The 20,315-nt window shown below is 38.4% G+C and overlaps 4 protein-coding genes across 7 annotated transcripts; 3 read left to right on the plus strand and 1 right to left on the minus strand.

The window, feature by feature from the left end:
* The first annotated feature begins 354 nt into the window (after nt 1–354).
* On the plus strand, nt 355–2,644 carry LOC111591963. Its single transcript, XM_023303906.2, has 5 exons — nt 355–486; nt 544–649; nt 717–951; nt 1,278–1,901; nt 2,401–2,644. Exons 1-5 carry the CDS (start codon nt 383–385, stop codon nt 2,607–2,609), a joined length of 1,278 nt encoding a protein of 425 aa, XP_023159674.2. The 5' UTR covers nt 355–382; the 3' UTR covers nt 2,610–2,644.
* Nucleotides 2,645–2,975: 331 nt separating this feature from the next.
* On the plus strand, nt 2,976–9,435 carry LOC111591959 (solute carrier organic anion transporter family member 74D). Of its 3 annotated transcripts, none has more exons than XM_023303895.2 (8): nt 2,976–3,641; nt 5,919–6,253; nt 6,560–6,801; nt 6,859–7,117; nt 7,177–7,791; nt 7,873–7,933; nt 8,315–9,015; nt 9,081–9,435. In XM_023303895.2, the coding sequence occupies exons 2-8, from the start codon at nt 6,040–6,042 to the stop codon at nt 9,242–9,244; spliced, it is 2,256 nt and encodes a 751-aa protein (XP_023159663.2). In that variant the 5' UTR covers nt 2,976–3,641; nt 5,919–6,039; the 3' UTR covers nt 9,245–9,435. The 3 variants fall into 3 exon arrangements, with proteins under 3 accessions (XP_023159663.2, XP_023159666.2, XP_030079217.1); XM_023303898.2 differs by lacking the exon at nt 2,976–3,641 and adding an exon at nt 4,634–4,732; XM_030223357.1 differs by lacking the exon at nt 2,976–3,641 and having other exon boundaries at nt 5,797–6,253.
* Nucleotides 9,436–10,911: 1,476 nt separating this feature from the next.
* On the minus strand, nt 10,912–17,073 carry LOC111591956 (eukaryotic peptide chain release factor GTP-binding subunit ERF3A). 2 transcript variants are annotated; one of them, XM_023303893.2, is made up of 7 exons: nt 15,990–17,073; nt 13,220–13,408; nt 12,384–13,153; nt 12,242–12,328; nt 12,004–12,180; nt 11,696–11,864; nt 10,912–11,635 (listed from the first exon to the last, which is right to left on the minus strand). In XM_023303893.2, exons 1-7 carry the CDS (start codon nt 16,432–16,434, stop codon nt 11,592–11,594), a joined length of 1,881 nt encoding a protein of 626 aa, XP_023159661.1. In that variant the 5' UTR covers nt 16,435–17,073; the 3' UTR covers nt 10,912–11,591. The 2 variants fall into 2 exon arrangements, with proteins under 2 accessions (XP_023159661.1, XP_023159662.1); XM_023303894.2 differs by lacking the exon at nt 15,990–17,073 and adding an exon at nt 14,533–14,557.
* Nucleotides 17,074–17,327: 254 nt separating this feature from the next.
* On the plus strand, nt 17,328–20,012 carry LOC111591955 (serine/arginine-rich splicing factor 2). Its single transcript, XM_023303892.2, has 4 exons — nt 17,328–17,517; nt 17,661–17,791; nt 18,611–19,055; nt 19,121–20,012. Exons 1-3 carry the CDS (start codon nt 17,437–17,439, stop codon nt 19,008–19,010), a joined length of 612 nt encoding a protein of 203 aa, XP_023159660.1. The 5' UTR covers nt 17,328–17,436; the 3' UTR covers nt 19,011–19,055; nt 19,121–20,012.
* The last annotated feature ends 303 nt before the right edge of the window (nt 20,013–20,315 follow it).

Raw genomic sequence — 20,315 nt, forward strand, 5'->3', positions numbered from 1 at the left:
CTAATTTCAATTAGGGTGGAACTCAATGTTTTTTCTGACTCGCTTACGCACTGGCAACATGTAGCCAGCCATACGAATTGATCTGAGCTATATTCGACATGTCGCGCTTTCCTACAATATTCGAAATGATACATGTTGCGAACCAGTTATTGATAACAGCAACATTTGACTTGTAGCGACATTTCGAATTGATATGCTACACATATCCCTAACTTTATGTTGGCAACAAAAACTAAAAATTTGCAATTTACCGGTTTTGAGGAAGCTCAAGTTCAAAGCAAGCGTTGCTATAGTTTTGAATAAAGAAAAACACTTTGAAAAACAAAAAATAGTTCGTGCTTCAAATATTAAAAACTTTCTGTTTGTATTTCAATAATTCAATATGAAAATATTGCTGATTGTAAAAATAATAGTTTTGATGGCTGCCATGGAGGCGAGCGGTCAGTTATCCTCGACCCCGCCCGTCGTTATCTGGGGCGCTAAGTTGTAAGTCTAGAAACGCTGCATACTAACTATTCTGTATCCATTCTTTGCCACACGCAGACCGGAGCCTAGCAGCATCTTCAAAACAATCAAGTCGAAGTTGCTCGCTGATCGTCTGCGCCCGTTGCTTCAGGATCACATGTTGATTGCTTACTTTGCACCGTTGGTAGGTCACAATGAATTAGTTTACATTCCATATCCTTCTCTCTCTATATATATATATATATATATAGTTGACCGCAAAGGATCTGAGCTGCCTGGAATCGGATTCTTTTGCCTATTTGCGTAAAGAAGAGCCACGTACCTACTACAACAAGGTGCACGATCCTCTCCTGGCGTTAGAAACTCTCTTGGCCTTACACAAGCAGCCACTGGTTTGGAGTCGAAGAGACAAAATGTTGCAGCTGCCTTGCAAGAAGGGTCACATATATGCCTACAATTTCAACTCCCAAAATCTAAGCGAACATGGTAAGCCAAGTCATTAAGCTTGAACGGTTTATTACGGAACTAGTTCGTTGTTATCAGTGAATTATGAGTTTACTCAATAGTTCGTGAACGAATCGTTCTGTTAAGATTCATTCCATTGAGCTCTTCAGCTGCTCATGAACGATTCGTTCTATTGAACTAGTCAACTCCATACTATGAGTGAACGACAAATTCTTCTTTGTATTGAGTAGGCCTCTATTGCTTAACTAACTGAAATGTTGAGTAAAAGAACGACTTAATTGACGAACTATTGGAGCTCGAACAAAATCTAAATACACAAAATTATTGCTGAAATTGCTGCTCCACAGATAAGTTTATGGAGTCAGTGGTGTCTGATCTAACGGCCTGTCAGCTTGTCCAGCTCTATACAGCACATGGGGAGCAGACGGAGGAGTTAGCACGACGTTTGCGTCGAATAGATCGCTTAGCGATGAGAAGACAACTAGCCGAGGAGGCAGCTGAAAACCTGCAAATGAGATCGGGCTTCAGCTTCAGTGGACGAAACGCGAATCCTGAGAACCGGAATCAAAGTGTAGTCATACTTCGGCATCCTCAGGCCATCGTTGGCTTGAGTATGATCGTTAATGCCCTGGAGATACGCGTCGGCCTTTCCGTCTACTACGAACGGGAATACATTTACATGAGTGAGCAGGACTCTTCGCTCGAAGTTAAAATGAATGATGATTCGGATATAAAAAAAGGCGTCGCCCTAATCATTAGCACTCCAAAAGAAAATCTTCACATAATACTCTCGAACGTTGTCGGCAACTGGCGCCTAAAAAAGCTGGACTTCATGAATGTAACGTATAGGCCCAGAGATCTTATATTCTATAGCACACAATTTAGCTTCTGTTGCCAGTCCCTCAACGCCTATTCGAAAATGGGAGGACGCATCAGCATGCATTCATTCAGCATGGATGTCATATTAGCTGGTGAGTAAACAAATAGATATTGTGCTAGACTCTACATAGGTTTTGTGCCATAGAATTTTTAAAAAAGACCTAAGTTGTATTCCTAGAGTGATAAGTTTAGTATGTGTTCATCAAATCGCATGGTTCTAAATTTAATATAGTTTTCGAGCTGTACAGATAGATTATTATCGAGACTTAAAAAGAAGACTCTTCGAAATTTATTAGATTTTAGGGGTATATTAGAATGAATCCAGTGAATATAAATATAAGGTCAGAATAAGTTCAAAGATCGTAAAAGTGACAGACTACCTTAGATTAATCATTTGTTTGCTTCTAAACAAACCCGATGTTAATATTAAAAAATATCTAATTAGAGGTTCGTTTAGTTATTATCATAAATAACTTATATAATAGATCAATCTGTCAGTGATACATACATAACTATGCACACATATGTATACAAAAGGATCGAAATGCTTCTCGCCCGTACACTCATATGCCATTTGGTCTTTCTGTTTAGACAACATTTCGGCGCTGGATCCCGACTATATAACCAAGCCCTGCTGGTCTTGCGAGTCATATCTAACACCTGGCCTTACGCAAGCCATCTTCACGGTGACTATATTGGTAATAATTTTTGGCGTGGGCATATCCTTGTTCTTCAATATGGGACTCAATTATCGATTGCCGCACGGTAACGAGCCGGATCCATTTATAAAGTTCCATTGAACATAACCAAACATTTTAATTTATGAAAATAAATTTTAATAAAATTATTGATACTAATATTTATTTTTAGAGTTAGAAATTTAAAATACTGCATGGATAAAAAGTGCTTGAAATTATTAAAATAAATTATTAAAAAAAAATATATATATACATTTTTTATAGACAGTTGAAATACATAAATCATAAAATGAAAATTAATATCTATATTTTACAATAATAATAAATTAATTTTTTCTAATGATTTTGAAAATAACTCAATATAAAATAGAGAGTTACGAAAACTGAACTGTCGTATCTCGCTCGATTCTTGGAGAACAGAACCTCGTAATTCTAGATTCCATACTCTACACGCTATGCTAATTCACTTACGAATCTAATCACAATGGGGCGAGGGAGAAAGACTGCAATACAGATATAGACAGAGAGAGGCAGATATATGGCTGGCTTTAGGCTTACAATTTGATTTGGACTTGGGGTTGAAGCGGGGGTTGTAAAATATATTAATAGTAATAGTGTCATTGTCGCATTTGTTATAGTTTATTGTATTATTGTTATTGCCGCTCTCACATTGAAGGAGAGAGAGGGAGAATAATCGAAATACTCATACGGATTAGAATTTCACGTGGCGTATGAGTAAGGCAACGTAAAGTACAAAACGCAACGTAAAATTGGCCTGATAATATATTTGCAGTCCACTCTATACAGCTGATAATGATATTTTATTATCCGCATTATCGAGCCGCAGTTATCGGAGGTTGCCTTCGCCAACAAATTTATTTCAAATTTGTCCAGCTGTCAGTTTGATACGCGACACACGGCGGCAAGGTTCTCGACGTCTTTATTCGCTCCGTCTCTCGCGCTCTCTCTCTGTCTCTCCTTCTCTCGCCATGATAACAATCCAAGATCCTCGCATCTGATTACAAGTGTCTTTCTTCGAGGAGCTTAACTGAACTGAATTTAATTAGGCATACAATTATTGCTTTTCGAGTGCCGATAAGTTTAATCATAATTTCAAAAGGCTCCTGATAAAATGTAAATATATAAATTGTGGAAAAGAAAAGAAAAACCCGCCACAGACAATTTACTAAAGTGACATTACGTTTCTCAATGTAGCTGGTGACATTAAAGTAAACTAAACATTAAGTGTGCTTCTTTTTACTTTTGTAATAAAACGTCTTTATGTAAGACATTTTTTTTGTTTCATATAAAATTTGAAAGGTTTCTTATTTGCTGGCAACTCATTAACATTATAATATTTTACTCCTTCCTTTGTTTCTTGCAATCTTTGAATATCCAAAGTCAATCATCAAACTAAGAAGTCTTGAAATTTTTGTGTGAAAATGTTTTTCATCTATTTCAAAATTTTATTAAAAAAAAATGTAGTTAATCCTTGTTAAACCGTAATTGCCGTAATTGTTCCGAAATGGAATACAATTTTTTAATTAAAGAAAAACGATATCTGAATGACTTACTCCGACTATATTAAAAAAGTTAAATTTGTTTTTTTGTAATATTTTATCTACATATATATGGAAACATAAATATACATTTATTCGCTAAACTGATGTAAAGAAAACTACAAATCTTATTCAACTTTTCTTATCATGTGCATCACATAAAGCAGAGTTCGTAAAGATGTCGAAAATTTCCTTTGTCATTCGAAAAAATGACGCTGACCGATAGCTAGTTCGACCGCTCGACCGCTCGACCGTTCGACCGATGCACCTGTTGGTTTTCAATTGATTTGTTGTCTGAACGTCTGGCATTATCTGATATAGAACTGTGTCTATCTATACGGGTTTAGTTGCCTTTATGGCTGCAATTGACATTCGTATATTTGCCCAACAGACAATTAGAGGCAGCCAAGGGGGGCTTTATCTATATTTCTGGATTAAACAGTGATTAGCTCAGCTTCGTGTGAAGACTCTTGTTTGTAAAGCTCTACAGTTCGATCGAGAGTAGTGTGTAGAGTAGCTATAATTATGCTATATTTTGTATTTTATATGCGTCCCTTTTGTTTATAGATAAAGTATAAATATTCGATTTAGAAACGTAATTTATTTGCTTGTTTCTGAAATTTATTGCTCAAAACACTCCAAGTTAATCTTTTGGGCCAATTGTTGGTAAGTTACCACTCAATACCAGGAATTATTATTGTTTACATACTCTCCAGTTAAGATTCTTGCCGAAGGGTATATAGCTGAACAGCTACAGATAAGAGAAAAGTTACTTCCGAGAACCGATTGTTGCTTGTATAAGCAATAGAAGAATGCTCAGATTTGAGTTATATAATAGCCTAAAGTATTATTGAAATATTAATGAACATATACCACTTATAAAACAATCAGAAAGCAATATAATAAGTCTACTCCACGCTTTTTACAGGGTATTATGCAATCGACTAGGCAGGCCATCAGTAACTTTTGAAAACAACGATAAGATAATGCCACAGCAGGCCAGACTCTATATAACTCTAGACACTCATAAAACCCAGATCGGGCAATATCGAATAGGGCTCCGTAATGCCATGCTAGTTTACTCTCTCAGCATTAGCTCGCAAATTATCGGAGCATGAAGCAAATGAAGAGAATTTGAAGATCATTTTATAGGTCGGGACAAGAGGAAACTGACCAACTATTATGGTAGGGCTTATCTAATCAATTGAGGTTGGCGGGCACAAAATGATCTTGAATGTGGTTAGGTAGAAATACCTAGCCTAATCAATAATTGTACTTAAAATTTTTATATCGTGCGATTTCGCATTTTATGTGCCGCATTTCAGATGTCGAAGCTCAGAATTAGGGCTAGTCACGATTAGTTCAACATTTTAGGCAAAACAAAGCTATTCTGGGGTCAAGCCATAAACATTTTTTTGCCTATAATCTCAGTTTTTACCGATAAAAACTTCGGGGCATTACATTTTTTTTAGAAAGAAAATACTTAGAAAACATTTTTATACTTCTATAAATATTTAAATAAAAATTTATATTTTTTAATTATTTATTTTTTTGTAAGAAATAAAACAATTTTCATAGGGTTGGAGCACACACATCGGGCGTAACGCGTTGACCTTCATTCTCCTTCTTCCACTTCAATCTTAAGCTCCCTCTCTGTCTGTCTTCCTTCACTTACTATCTCTCTTTCTTTCTTCCACTCACTCTACCTCTCTCTCTCTTCCTTTCGCTCTTATTCTCTTACTTTCTCTCACGCCGTGCATCGCTCTCTCTCTCTCTCTCTTTCTCTGTTGCTCTCACTCTGTCTCTTCTATTGCTTTTGCTCGCTTTTTCACTTTCATTCTCTCCTTAATAGACTTCCAGCTACGAAGTATACATTCGCACTCATATTAGCTTTATCAGCGAGACATGCTCATGTGCGACCACTGAACACAAAAGACACTCGATTACAACAATAAAAACTTGAAGCCGGAGCCATGTCGGAGCTAAGGAAACAACATTTGCCCCCGGGACACTATTTATGTGGCTTGGGCAAATGGCATCCCGCCTGGCTGCAGAAATACGCCACAACCAAGTGGTTCATGGGCGTCTATGGTCTACTAGGCACGATTCAGGCCATGTCCTACATGTATTTCATTGTCACGTTGACCACACTGGAGAAGCGCTTTAAAATACCCAGCCAAACGACCGGTGAGTCTAACACTTTGATTGATTGACACGTCTGGGACTCGAAATATGAATCAATGAAAAAGAATTAATCATGTTCCTCAAATATAAATATATATGATATAAAATATAAAATATAAACAACAAATTTGCTTGCCACTTATTTTTCGTCCTTGAAAATATATAGGGTATAATTTCATTGGTCAAAATAAAAGGACGTAAATGAATAGGGTCGTTATGATCAGTCAATCAACTAGCTTCAACATTTACTAATAGCATATAATTATTGTTTACTTAACTGAACTGTGTGATGCTCTTTCATTTCTCCAGGCATTGTGCTAAGCGGCAATGAGATATCACAGATAATGCTATCACTGATCCTATCCTATATCGGTGGTCAGCGCAATCGTCCACGTTGGATTGCCTGGGGCATTGTGCTCTGTGGTATATCCTGTTTCATATTGGTGCTGCCTCACTTCATCTACGGAGCTGGCGATGAGGTACTGCAGCTGACTCAGGAGTATCAGGATGGTCTATTAAATAGTTCGCTCAATGCGAGCTTTGCAGCGGTGGTAAGCCCAAATGTTATAGACTTTGTGTTTGTAAATAAATAATTCTCTCGTTTATAGAATGGCAGCTCGGCGAAAAGCAAGCCGGAGCAGCTTTGTGGTGCAGGAAAGCCGGCTGAGAATTGCGATAGTCTGTTTACGTATGTGCCCCTTGTGCTCATTTTCTTCTCACAGTTTGTGCTGGGCGTGGGTAATACCCTGTACTATGCTCTAGGCCAAACGTACCTGGATGATAATACCAAGCGAACCAATACACCATTGATGTTGGCGGTGGCCATGTCGCTGCGTATGATTGGACCCGTCTTTGGTTTCTTCTTTGGTGGGTCTTACACATTTCAATTATCTTCAAATTGATGCTTAATCTTTGTTTTATGTTAGGTTTCATTTCGTTGAACACCTTCATTGACCCAAGCAAGACGCCTTTGATTGATAGTAAGGATCCACGCTGGCTGGGCGCCTGGTGGCTTGGTTGGGTTATCCTGGGTACCTTGATGTGCGTGTTTTCTGGTTTGATTGGACTCTTTCCCAAGCAGCTGCCAAAGAAAAATAATGAAGGAAATCGCAATTCACATTTGCCCCATGCCCTTCGACACGAGGAGCTTAAGCGAGAGGAGGGATTTTCTTTAAGTAGCCGCGTGTCCTCGAACGTTGCCCTGGATAGCATTGGAGCTGGTGCCAATGCTGATCTTCCCAAACTGAAGGATTTTCCACGTGCTTTAATGCGCCTCCTGCGTAATAAGTTGCTCATATTTAATATCTCGTCGGGCGTATTTTATATACTGGGTGCTACGGGCTTCATGACTTTCTTAACCAAGTACATGGAGGTTGTGTTCCATAAAGCGGCACAGAGTGCCACAATTATCGTTGGTCCAGTCTCCATTCTGGGCATGATCATTGGCCTCTTTGCCTCTGGCCTAGTCATATCGAAGAAAAAGCCATCAATTAGCAAGGTTCTAATGTGGAATGTCATTGTGGGCATTATTTACATATGCGGTTAGTTAAAAGCAACGCTTATATATTTATACATATTTTATTTTTACCTAATTCCATTTCTCCTCAATTGCTGTTTTTCAGGTCAGATATCCTATGCCTTTTTGTATTGTCCCGATTCCATTTCAAAAGATTATTTGGGCAAGTAAGTTCTATTTTTTACCACATTTATTAGTTTTAAATTTGATATGTTCATATTTATTGCTCACTTGTAAACTTTTCACACATTTGCCGCACTTTTCACAATCCGCCATTTTTTGTATACTTTAATTTGCCATTCTCGTCGGTTTATAAGCTCAGCCTTAGCAAGCGTTGCCACCTAGCCTTTTTCATAAAAATTCTCAAAGCTTCACAGATACTACTACTACATGCAGCTTTCTTTCATTCTCCTACTTATTGAGTTGCTCGAGCTTAGTTGGTCCAAACGTTGCCACCTAATAAGATTTTCCTGCACTTGTGACGTCATTTTGCCCAGTACAACTTAAAACTCACATTTAGTGCACAATCTGTTTATTTCTTTACGCAGTCTCAATTTGACCAGCAATTGCAATGCAAACTGTTCTTGTGAAGGCGTTAATTATTCGCCGGTCTGCCATGTAGCTAGTGACACCACTTACTTCTCGCCCTGCCATGCCGGTTGCACCAGCTGGAATGCAGACAACAAGCTGTACGATAAATGTGCCTGCCTCAACGATGAGCTCACATCTGATCCTATGGAACTATATGGAGGAGCCTCAGAGCGCTTGCTAATGGAGGATGGGACCACGGATGTGACGTTCATAGATAACATGGAACTAGATATAATAATGGATAATGTGCCACTGCTTAGCGATGATAATTCTGTGGAACTTGTCGACGATCTATTAAGATTGAGCAGGCGAGCAGTTGCTGATCTGGTTTTGCGTCCAGGTGTTTGCATGAAAGGATGTGATACAGTCTTTTGGATATTCTCCATAACGTCTATTATTGTCAATTGGTTTGGCAGCTCGGGCCGCATTGGCAATGTGCTGGTCAATTATCGCACTGTCGCGCCAGAGGATAAATCGTTTGCCCAGGGCTTGGCTTTGATGATGATCAGCTTATTTGCCTTGATACCTGGTCCCATTATATTTGGGCGCATCATCGACTCCACCTGCCTGATATGGACAAAAACCTGTCATGGCAATGGCAATTGCCAGTTGTACGACCAAACGAAATTCCGTTATTCAATCAACTTTTTGTCCTGCTGTAAGTGAGCCTCATATTTCTCCTTTTTGCTGCATATAACATAAGTTCTCTGCTCATCCTCGTAGTCTTCACGTCTATTGGCGTGGTGTTTGATTGGCTTGTTTGGTACTATGGCCGCGACCTGGATCTTTATGGCGATAAGGAGACGAAGCGACAGGAGCCGGCCAACAGGCGCGATCAGCCCATTACACCGCTATTGGCGAAAAAGGCGCTGCAAGCGGATTGCTAAGCAGCTTCCAATTCTCCAGTTATTGGTGCGATTTTCACAGCCATTTGTACAAACATCTCGCAGATGCAGAAGAAACAGGCATACCATGGAGACATCCAGTAATCCTGTATGTTGTTAATACTGTTATTTGTTCATAAATAATAATATGAATTTATATGTTTTAATACCCTAAAAGCAATGAAAATAAATAAATCGAATCGATTTTTTAGTTACCTTGTAATTTTATGAGCCATGCATCAAATGACTTATTGTTAAACGCAATCAAAATAAATTAGAATTCTAAATTACAAAATAAGAATAACTTGGGACAGTGAAAATGTAAAAAGAATAACGACCAACTTCTATTCTGCTTTTTTCCTCAAGTGACAAAATGACAGCCTCAATAACCGTTACTTGATCATAGCCTTTTGAACTGATTCATAGTCAGTTCGATTTTGTTAATTTATCGATAGTTTCATTTTTTTTTAACAAGATTAAACAGAACAATTTAAAATTCAGCTATGATGAAATTAATACAAAATTTAAATTAATATTTCATAAACTATTTTTAACAGTATTATAAATACTAAAAGTCGTTAAATGTTGGTTCGTTTTTGTCATCTTTTTTATTTCTTGTTTCGCTTTTTATTGATAAAAAATGTTCAAATTTATTCGGATCTTATTTTTTGTCTTTAAATATGTATACATACATGTATAATAATAATACATTTAATGTTGTATAAATATTCCCGTTTTGTCTATATAATTTCTATTATTTCGTTTTTGTTTTGTTTTTATTCTTTTTTGTATCTATATTTCATACAATTTTATATATATTTATTTATCAGTTGCATAGTTCTTTTCGTTTTCATTATATATTCATTTATTTTTTAGTTACGAGTTTTTTTTGAGAAACATTTTAAATATCATCATGTATAACTGTCGGAGAGATTTTTAACAATTGTATTTTCATTTTTATTTCATTTCATTTCATTTGTTCGCCTTTGTGTTTTAATAGAAAGCGCGGTAAGCGTTGAAAAGCAGGTTTCAAATATTTATATGTATTCTTTCAAGTTAATTGAATTAACTTAAATACGGGCGATTGCTCAACTTAGTTACGTTTTATTTGCGTTATATAATTAATGTGTAAATGGTAACAACTTTTCAATTCAACTCTTAAATGAAATACGCCATACAAATTATTTCATAACTGGTTTGAAAAAAACTAGAGAATTAGAAGATAATCGGGAAAACAACCAAAAATACATAATCGATGAGAGCTGAAACCTTCTCTTGGTCCTGATTAAATCCAAAATTATGGAGCATATTCATGTATATATAAATCAAATAATAAAATTACAATTGAAAATTTATTTGCATATTACGAGCAAAAAGGCAATTTTTTATTTCGTTTTCGTGTTTGGGATTTTTGCTTTGCGTTTGCTTCCAATTAACTAAATTTATAAAATCAAAAATCAAAAGATTTTGAAATTAGTTTCTAGACAACAGTTTAGCATTTAAAATTAACAAATAGTTAAGTAATTAAAATGGTATTTTCTTTCTATTCTTTTTTAGCAGTTTCATTTTGAGCTTAAAAACTTAAATTCAAAAAAAATTAATTAAGAAAGTGTAATTTGTAATGTAACAAAAAAAGCCATAAACATAATTTCAAAGCAAGAGCAGCAAGAAGACATTTTTTACTTCTCTTTTTTTTAAGTGGGAGCTGAGGAATGGCAACTATTTCATGCTTATATATTGTTTCTGTTTCTTTTTGTTTGTATAAATATAAAAATTGTTTTGCTTGCAGCTTTTTTTAGTTTTTGTTTTGTTTTTTTTTTTTGTTTTAAAAAATTCACGAATGCTTGCTTAAAAGTTTACAAGTTAATAAAGCGATGTCTGCTGCTCAATTTCCTTGAGTTTTGAGTTCTTTTTTAGCCAAGTCAAGTCGAAACAAACGTAAATCCGACAAATATCTGTACATATATATAAATAGTACATTCGCATGTTTTACTTTTAGTTATACATAACATAGTTTATATTAATATATATAAATATATATTTATATAATGCATTTGTGTTGCTCTGTTGCTCATCTGTGTGTCTCTCTCTCTGTTGATAGCTGATAGCTGCGTGTGCCAAACTATTTGCTTTAGATACTTGTTATATAAATCTTTGCTCCAACCATTATATCAATTGCTATTGTTGTTAGGTTACATAATTGTGTATGAAATTAAAACTGTTTGTAGAAAGCGTGGCGTAGGCGTTGGCATTGACATCTCATCTCATTCGTCTGGCATACATAAAAAGGTGTTTTGCTGTAAAGCCGCAGTGAAAAAAGGCGGGCGTTCGAAACTTAGCTTGGCTCAATTTATTCGATCACCTTGAGTACCTTGCCAATGGCGATGGTTTTATCTATTTAATAAGATAAATCAATTAGTAAATATTTCTTTGAAGCATCAAATTTGTACTTACTTTCATCTCGCAACGTAAAGCGTCCCATTTGTGGGAATAGCTTAAACTGTTCAAGGCAAATCATGCCGTAGCATTCGATGCGCATTATTGCGACCTGATCCTGTTTAACAAATCGTGGACGTGTTTTTGATTTCTCACCAGTCTTTTTGTCTACCAAACAGATGAGTGCCTATAACCGAGATATAGATAATATATCAGAATTATATTATTATAAATAATTATAAAGATTTAATAGTTATGGTAATAGATAGATATATTATGATAATAGAAAGCAATCTGATTATAAAACATATAGAACGAGATCGCACCTTGACCGTTACTTCCTCGGCAGCGCAGTGTATGTGCATGACAGCTGAATAGCCCGCACAGATAATTGATTTGTGTTCCAATATAACGACCTGAGCATCAAAGATTTTGCCTGTCTTGATTGGATTGGCGGCATCACAGAGCACAAAACCTGGCGAAACATCTTCTTCCTCGATGCCCTGCAAGAGTTGGAAGTAATTTGATTAGTTACAGAATTACTTAAATTATATGAAAACCTACTTTCAGCTTGATTTTAACATTCTCGCCGGGACCCACAGAGGTCACCTCGTAGTCATCTGAAAATAGTTGATCAACAGCTACTTGCGTCTGCAACGAAAACACAATTAGTAAGAATTTTTAATTGATTCATTATATTCCTTACCCTATTCGGCATAACAAGCAGATTTTGTCCTTTTCGCGCGCAACCGGATTCAACTTTGCCCATGACAACGGTGCCCATATCCTTATACTTATCCACAATAGGCATAATGAAAGGGCCATCTTGATTGCGATTTAGCGAAGGCAGCTCGTCGATAAAGGGTATAAAGGCAGGCCCTCTATACCAAGGGCACATTGTTTCTGGTACTTGATCCTTTAGGCCATAGCCGCTGAGTCCAGAACAAGGCATAAAGGTTAAATCCTTTGCTGGATTGAAGCCGAGCTTCTTGAGGTATGGTAGTATCTTGTCTTTGCATTCGTTGTAACGTCCTTGATCCCAATTAACAGTCGGGTCGTCCATCTTATTCACAAGCACAACCAAATGCTTAACGCCCGCGGTTTTAGCCAACATGGCATGCTCTCTCGTCTGCCCACCACGATCGAAGCCCGTCTCAAATTCACCTTTTCGCGCAGAAATAACAAGCACAGCCAAATCTGCTTGCGCCGCTCCACCAATCATGTTTGGAACGAAACTCTTATGACCAGGTGCATCCAAGATGGTGAAATGCTTGCGATCCGTTTCAAAATAGGCTCGACCCACTTCTACAGTCTTGCCCTTATCGCGCTCTTCCTGATTTGTGTCCAACGCCCAGGACAAATACCAACTCTCACGAGATTTTTCCCGTGCCTCTCTTTCATATTTCTCCAGTGTGCGCTTGTCCACCATGCCCGTCAGCGACATGATCTGACCACCAATGGTTGATTTACCAGCATCTGCATGGGAAGTAGAGAATGATCGTTTAAGGTATCCCCATAATTTGTGGCTACTTCAATACTTACCAACATGACCAATAAACACCACATTTACATGTTCGCGTTTGCTTCTGTTCTCCTCCACTTTGACAATCTTTTTCTTTGACACCTTCGGCGTGGCTTCGCCCTCAACGAATTCAACATCATCGGCTTCCTCATCCTCAGGCGTTATGACAGCATCATCCTCCACATCCCAGCTATCAGCGGGATCCGTTTCTATAATATATAGAAGATTATTATAACATCCAAAGATATATCCATTTTTATTAAATTTCTATGCGCAAGCTATATAATAAGGCATGCAAGAATATTTATCAGATAAGTGTGCAGCAAAATTCATATCTAATTTTATATATTTATAGAAGTAACAATTATTCACAATTGTAGAATGTAAATAACAATGTTTTTTTTTTTTTTTTTTTTTTGTTATGGAATCGTAGAGCATTCCAATAAACAAACGAAAAAGCAGCAAACGGTTTCAGAAAGTTTATACTAACTGAATATAAAACTTCGATTGTTTTTCTATTTTCAAAAGTTCAAATGAACAAGCGATTACGCACATTTATATATATATGTACCTGAACAAAGCTTTTAAGCATATGTACGCACAAATATATATATATATATATATTTATATATATATATATATATATATATATATATATATATATATATATATATATAGTCGTAAAATTGCGAAAAATAAACTTGACTAAACTTGATAAAGCTGCTTTTTAATCTTTTAAAAGCTGTCGAAGCAACGTATTCGTATGCCAAGAGACAAAATATTCATTTTTTGAAATTACTGCAGCCCTGGTTTAATGTTATCTTCGGTTATTGTGATTTTGTTGTTGTGAAATTGACATATGACGGGCATGGCAGGGGCCTGCAGAGTTAACACCCTCGTTTGACAGAATGAGTCATATTTGTTGGTTGCAGTGCTTGTTTAAACGTGCATAAACGTGCGTATATTGAAAGCCTAATGCATTTCCAGGCTTAGAGATGGGCGCGTGGTTGCATTTCACAATATAATAAACAATAGGCATTCAAACATATTGTTTCATTTCATAATTTACAATTCATTTTGCGTTCGTGTCACGGTTGACAAATACGCCACGCGCCCAATTTCTATTCCAGGGTACAACTTGCCGGGCCACCACGAAATAGCGGAGAGGAGAGCGGCAGGTCACAAGCAAACAGCATTTGTTTTTTTTTTTTTTTTGGTTGTTTTGTGAACACAACTCGACGCTTTTAGTTGAAACTGGTGAAATCTGGTAGCCCTAGGTTATGGCCCCGCTTACAGAAGCCAATGCGCGCGCAGCCCATTAACCGTTACTAACTTTTTTTCATTGGCAATTTCTTCGAATAAATATATCGAGTGCCGCCACCGCCTTTTCGAAACATTTCAGAAGAATTAATTTTAAGAAATTCGAATTTAATCAGTTAAGCGAACATGCGCACACGTTGACGCGGCCGTTCAGCGCGGAAATGTAAAAGTAGCTAAAAGCAAAGCGAGCGCCAAGCACACAACAAAATTCATTACTGGACGGCGAGTTCGCTTGCCAAGTTTGGTCGGCGCTGCTGCAAGCAGACGACTGAAATTCAGAATCAAGTTGAAAGCGGTTCAAACCGCAAGCGAGCTGCAGAGCAAATGGCACGCACGCACACAGCAGTGCCAACTGCTATTAGGGCCAACAGCGCGCGCAGCTGCTTATAACGATAGCAACAACAACTACTACAACAGGCTTGTGCTTGGCAACGACACAAAAGCCCCAACCAGGGCTGCATTTAGCAAATGCTGGAGCCATGTGACGAGTGAGCAAACATTCGCCAACGAATGGTTTACCACTTGTAAATCCAGCAAGAACTGCTTTGAGTCATTCAACAACGAGCGAACATCGATACGAAAGCAGCAGGCGGCAATAAAGACAAGTGAAAAACGTAAACGTGTCAAAACACAACAGCATGCTGCAACGGAGATGAGCAACAGAGAGATTACCGAGTTTAAAAGGTGATATATGACGATATAAACACACACGGATACTCAATATTAACGAAAGCGAATTACAATACAATAGAAAACCACAAAAACAAAACATAAGTAATTTTTAAAATTTTAAACTAACGCAATAAAATAAATTCATAAATATTTTTCTATTTAAATATTTTTCCCTATTACCATAGCTGAAGTGAGGGCAAAAATAAATACAAGTATTTGAAGCAGTAAATTATTGTGTACAAGAACTAAAGAAATGTTGCGCATCACTAAAACGAACACACGATAAATAGCAGTCCACAACATGAACAGCTGCTGCATCTAATGCAATTGCATGTGTGTGCGTGTGAGTGAGTTAGCAGCATTAAGCAGCATGCAAAGTGCAATGCAGCTTTTATAAAAATACAATTAACAACAGCACAAAAGACACGCACAAACACCTGCCGACACATACACACAGCCACCCATACAATATTCACACGGGGCGCTCGTTACCGCAACAACAATTGAGGTTATGTTATGCGATATACCGATAACCTAAGCATATTTGCACTTTTATGTTTTTCTTTTGTTTTTTATATATAACAGCTTATCAACAACAATAACAGTTAGCAAGCAGGTAGTGTTTGTAGGGCTGCTAATATACAATGAGCGGCACACGTGACGTCACAATGTAAAAGTTCAATGCGCCCGACATTTACTCTAAACTACCCCAGGGCGCCCACACACTCACAGACACAAGCACACAGACACACGCACACTAACTAAACATGTTTATATACATGAGCTTTTTATATTTACCATTGTTTGCCGTTATTTTGTCCACCTCATTTATATGCTCAATTGGTGCTGCTGCCGCTGTCGAAGGCGTGGTAACGGGCGAGCCTTGCGCTGGCGATGCCGAATTTGAGGCGGCAGCCGAGGACGGCGCTGCCGTACCCGTTCCTGCTCCGCCTCCACCGGCGTTTAGTGCATTTGTGGAACCAGCACTGCCTGTGGAATCCGGCGTTGTTGCAGGTGTGGCACTACCAGATGCCGGCACTGAACCAGTTCCAGGCGCAACAGCATTATCCACTGGCGTTGTCTGCTGTTGTTGTTGTGTAGTCGGCGGCGCTTGCGCTGCAGCCGCTGCAACAGCCGCTGCGCTGGCAGCGCTGCTGTAATTAAAGCTGGGCACAAATTCCACGGCATTCACATTGAGTGTTGAGAATTTCGTTGAAATTTCCGTGTTTTCCTGCGCGGCCATTGTTGCTGCTTTTCGAGGTGTTTCGTACAAATCGCTTTTCGAGTGGAAATTTTCACTTTTCGCCTCTGCGCTGCGCTGTGCTGCTAAGCACACACAATCACACACACTAACTGCGACGTCGACGACGACGACGACACACTTTCGCCCTGCTTCTGTTGCACTCACACAAACACGCGTTTGACTTTCGTCGTCGTTTGCCACTGAGTAGTACAATAGGCGGAATATGAAAGGAATAGATAGGGGTATAGGAGATAACCCAGTCTTTCAATTTGTGATTAATTTGCTGTTGTTGTTTCAACGTCTAAGCCAACTTAGACGTCGTTGCTGCTTTTGCTTTTCTCCTGCACTTTACTACTGTCTGGCAGCACAACACAGAATTCTACGTGTATGTGCGTGCGTGTGTGTGTTTGTGTGAGAGTTTTGTGTGAACAATCTCTTCTCACTCGCTTTGACACCTTTTCCAGTCCTGTTCAACACCTGTGCCAGCACATATACAGCTGTCAACTGACCTTCTAACAAAAACAACTTCTTTTTGCGGTTAATTTAGCGAATTTGTTGCAAAATTTGTAACAAAATTTTACACGTTTCACCGCCACGCGTTGCAAAGCCAGGGATGGAAAGTATCGATAGGTTTTCAATATCGTTAGCAATAATTAAATATATTTAACAAATTATACAAAAAAACTCAGGAATTTTCTATTATTGTAATTGTATGTGTAAAATAGGTGAACAATAATTGATTGATAAAACTTTAAAACAGAATGATATTTATATATGACATCGTTATATGAAACGATAGGCCTCATAATAGAGTTGTCATCTTGTTTTAGCAAAATATCGATATTTCGTAGAAGTCAACATTAAAAATATCGAATCACAATATTCATATTTCAGCCATCGATAGAGCAAAGCAGAGCAGGCACAGCTAAACAGCGGCGGCAAAAGCAGTAAATTTTGCAAATAAAAAAATTATAATTTTTAAAACAGTGCATAAAAAGTCAAATGAGTACTGGCGGCACCGGAGGCGGTGTTGGAGGCGGTGCACGCCCACCACCCAGAATCGATGGCATGGTTTCGCTAAAGGCAAGTACCTAAATTAAATAGAAAGTACAGCAACGCAGGCAAGCACCCAGACAAAATGGCGGCCGGCAATTGATTTACTGTCTGTGTGGGTTAGATAACCTTTTTTCATTCGACACTTAATTTACATGTATTTTCGGATGCAGGTCGACAATCTCACATATCGCACCACACCCGAGGATTTGCGTCGTGTCTTCGAGCGCTGTGGCGAAGTAGGCGACATTTACATACCACGCGATCGCTACACACGTGAAAGTCGAGGATTTGCCTTTGTGCGGTAAGTAAATAATTATGGGAAAATTTGTTTAGTTTGCAAATAAGTTGGGTGCATAATGAATGGAATTTGACTGTTAGCTTATATATAATTTCAGGGTATACTTTTTTATTTTGAGGTTAGGCACGACGTGCTTTATGGCTACAAATTCCCATATTTTCGTATTAGCAGTGTCAAGAAATACGATGAATATTAATGTTTATTTATTATTAAATTTTTCCATTGTTCAATTGAAATTGTTTGCATTTTTTCACTAGCCTAACATGTTTAGATTTATAATTAAACATGATCTAAGCAGAAATGCCAGATAAAATGTGTTCAATTGCAACTGTTGCCTACCCAAATCCTTGCTAGCCAACATACTGCGAATACTACAGATGAATCCATTAATATTAATCAATGCGTATACCTATTATAAATACCCTGCATTATTGCTCTGTTTAAGCATGATAAAGTGTCGATTGATCATGCTCAAAGCAAAGATGCCAGATAAAATGTGTTCAATTGCAACTGTTGCCTACCCAACCCTTTGCTAGCCAACATACTGCGACTACTACAAATTCAAACCCATTCTAATTTAAGCTAAGCTAAGTTTGAGTATGCAAGGATAGAATTGCTATAAGTATATGAACAAAGACGCCAAAGCTTATGTAATAAATTATAAATTAAAAAATCACTTATCTTGTTAAGTGAGGGCATCTATTGGGTCTGCATCTCTATTTGATATTCATCTAGACTGTTCCCAGTTTTCTCTTTTTAAACCGATCGAAAGTATATTCAGTTATGTGACAAATTCAAATAACATCCTTTTTCTCACCTTAGGTTCTATGATAAGCGCGACGCTGAGGATGCACTGGAGGCCATGGATGGACGTATGTTGGATGGAAGGGAGCTGCGCGTTCAAATGGCACGCTATGGCCGTCCTTCGTCGCCTACGCGCCGCAACAGCAGTAGTAGTCGTCGTGGCGCTGGCCTAGGCGCCGGCGCTGGCGGCGGTGCTGGGGGACGTCGTCGCTCGCGTTCACGTTCGCCGATGCGTCGTCGTTCGCGCAGTCCGCGACGTCGTTCCTCGTATTCGCCGCGTTCACGCTCGCGTTCGGCGGGCAGCCGTTCGCCCGGTCGTCGCAGCAAATTCTCACGTAGTCCCGTACGCGGCGATAGTCGCAATGGCATCAGCAGCGCCGGCTTAGCCAGCGGCTCACGCAGTCGCAGTCGTTCCTAAGTGCCGGCTCGCTTCAGACGTTCCATACTTTTATGTACGATAAAGGTAAACGAAACAACATACATTTTTTTATGAATATGCTAATTTGAGATTTTATGCTCGAATTTCAGCCTTAATTGAATCGTAGACAACGGTGTATCCAGCGAACTGCTTAACTGGGCTACTGTAACAACTTCTCATGCTGTGTACCAGAACAGCAGGTATACAAAAACAAAAATGAAAACAGTTATACACACATATACAGAATATTTATAGTACACTATTTTAAGTTGAAGAAAACAAACAAGAAATCAACAAAAGAGAGCAAACTAAAAAGATTACATAAAACAGAGCATAGTCCAGCCCCCACTAAGGTTTTGAGATCTAGTTTTTACTTTGGTTTCAGTTATTTTGGTTTGTTGTTCTTTTCCTTTTTTTTAATATAATTTAATTGTCTGCTCAAAAGGGTCAGCAGCTAATAGTGCTTGCTAGGGCATCTAGGGATGTATGTAGCTTTTAACTTGGGCGCCATTACCGATGATTTCTGTAGCACACACTACAAAATAAACTAAAAAAAAAACAAAAAACAAAAAAAAAACGAAATTAAATAACATGTATATCAATAACAACTAATGCGGGAAACAACACAGTCAACTAGCTGATATTGATTATTGTCCGTTACATTTTTGAAGTTACCTTTTGTGTTGCTCGTTTCTTTTCGTTTCTAACTGTAACCCAATTACGATTACGATAAACAAAAATTTATTAACAAGCTTTCCAACCATTTTACACATTTATATATACGCAGGCAAGTGTGCGCGGCGTTTGTTGCAGACGTTGCTGTTAATGTATATGTTATGTTATGGCTGGCTGGCGGGCGAGTCGTGCGTGGGCAAGGGAGAGAGTCGGTCAGTCGGTGAGCGAGAGAGGTAAAGCGAAAGAGAGCGCGGAAGCAAAGCAGCGTGTGTTTATTTCTTTTTATATACATTATAAACTGAGCAGCAGACACACAACGAGAGCGGAGAGCGGAAAACGTCGCGTCGCTGCTACTGGTGCTGCTGCTGCTGCTGCTACTATTGCTGTTGCTGTTGTCTGCAAAACTTCGCTGCGCTGCTGATGCCGCTGCTGCTGTTACTTCGATCTTCCCCACACACCCACATACACGCGCACACACACATACTCACATTGTTGCCGTTGCCGTTGCCGTTGCGTCTGCCGAAATGGTGCTGTTGCTGCTGTTCTGCTGCAGATGCCGGCGTCCTTGTCTGCCCTCAACTGTTTCGCTGTTTAGTTTGCCGTTGGCGTTTCGCTGCTTCACTTCTTATT

This window comes from Drosophila hydei, unplaced genomic scaffold (genome assembly GCF_003285905.1).
Source record: "Drosophila hydei strain 15085-1641.00,03,60 unplaced genomic scaffold, DhydRS2 tig00000172-arrow-pilon, whole genome shotgun sequence".
Classification (NCBI taxonomy): domain Eukaryota; kingdom Metazoa; phylum Arthropoda; class Insecta; order Diptera; family Drosophilidae; genus Drosophila; species Drosophila hydei.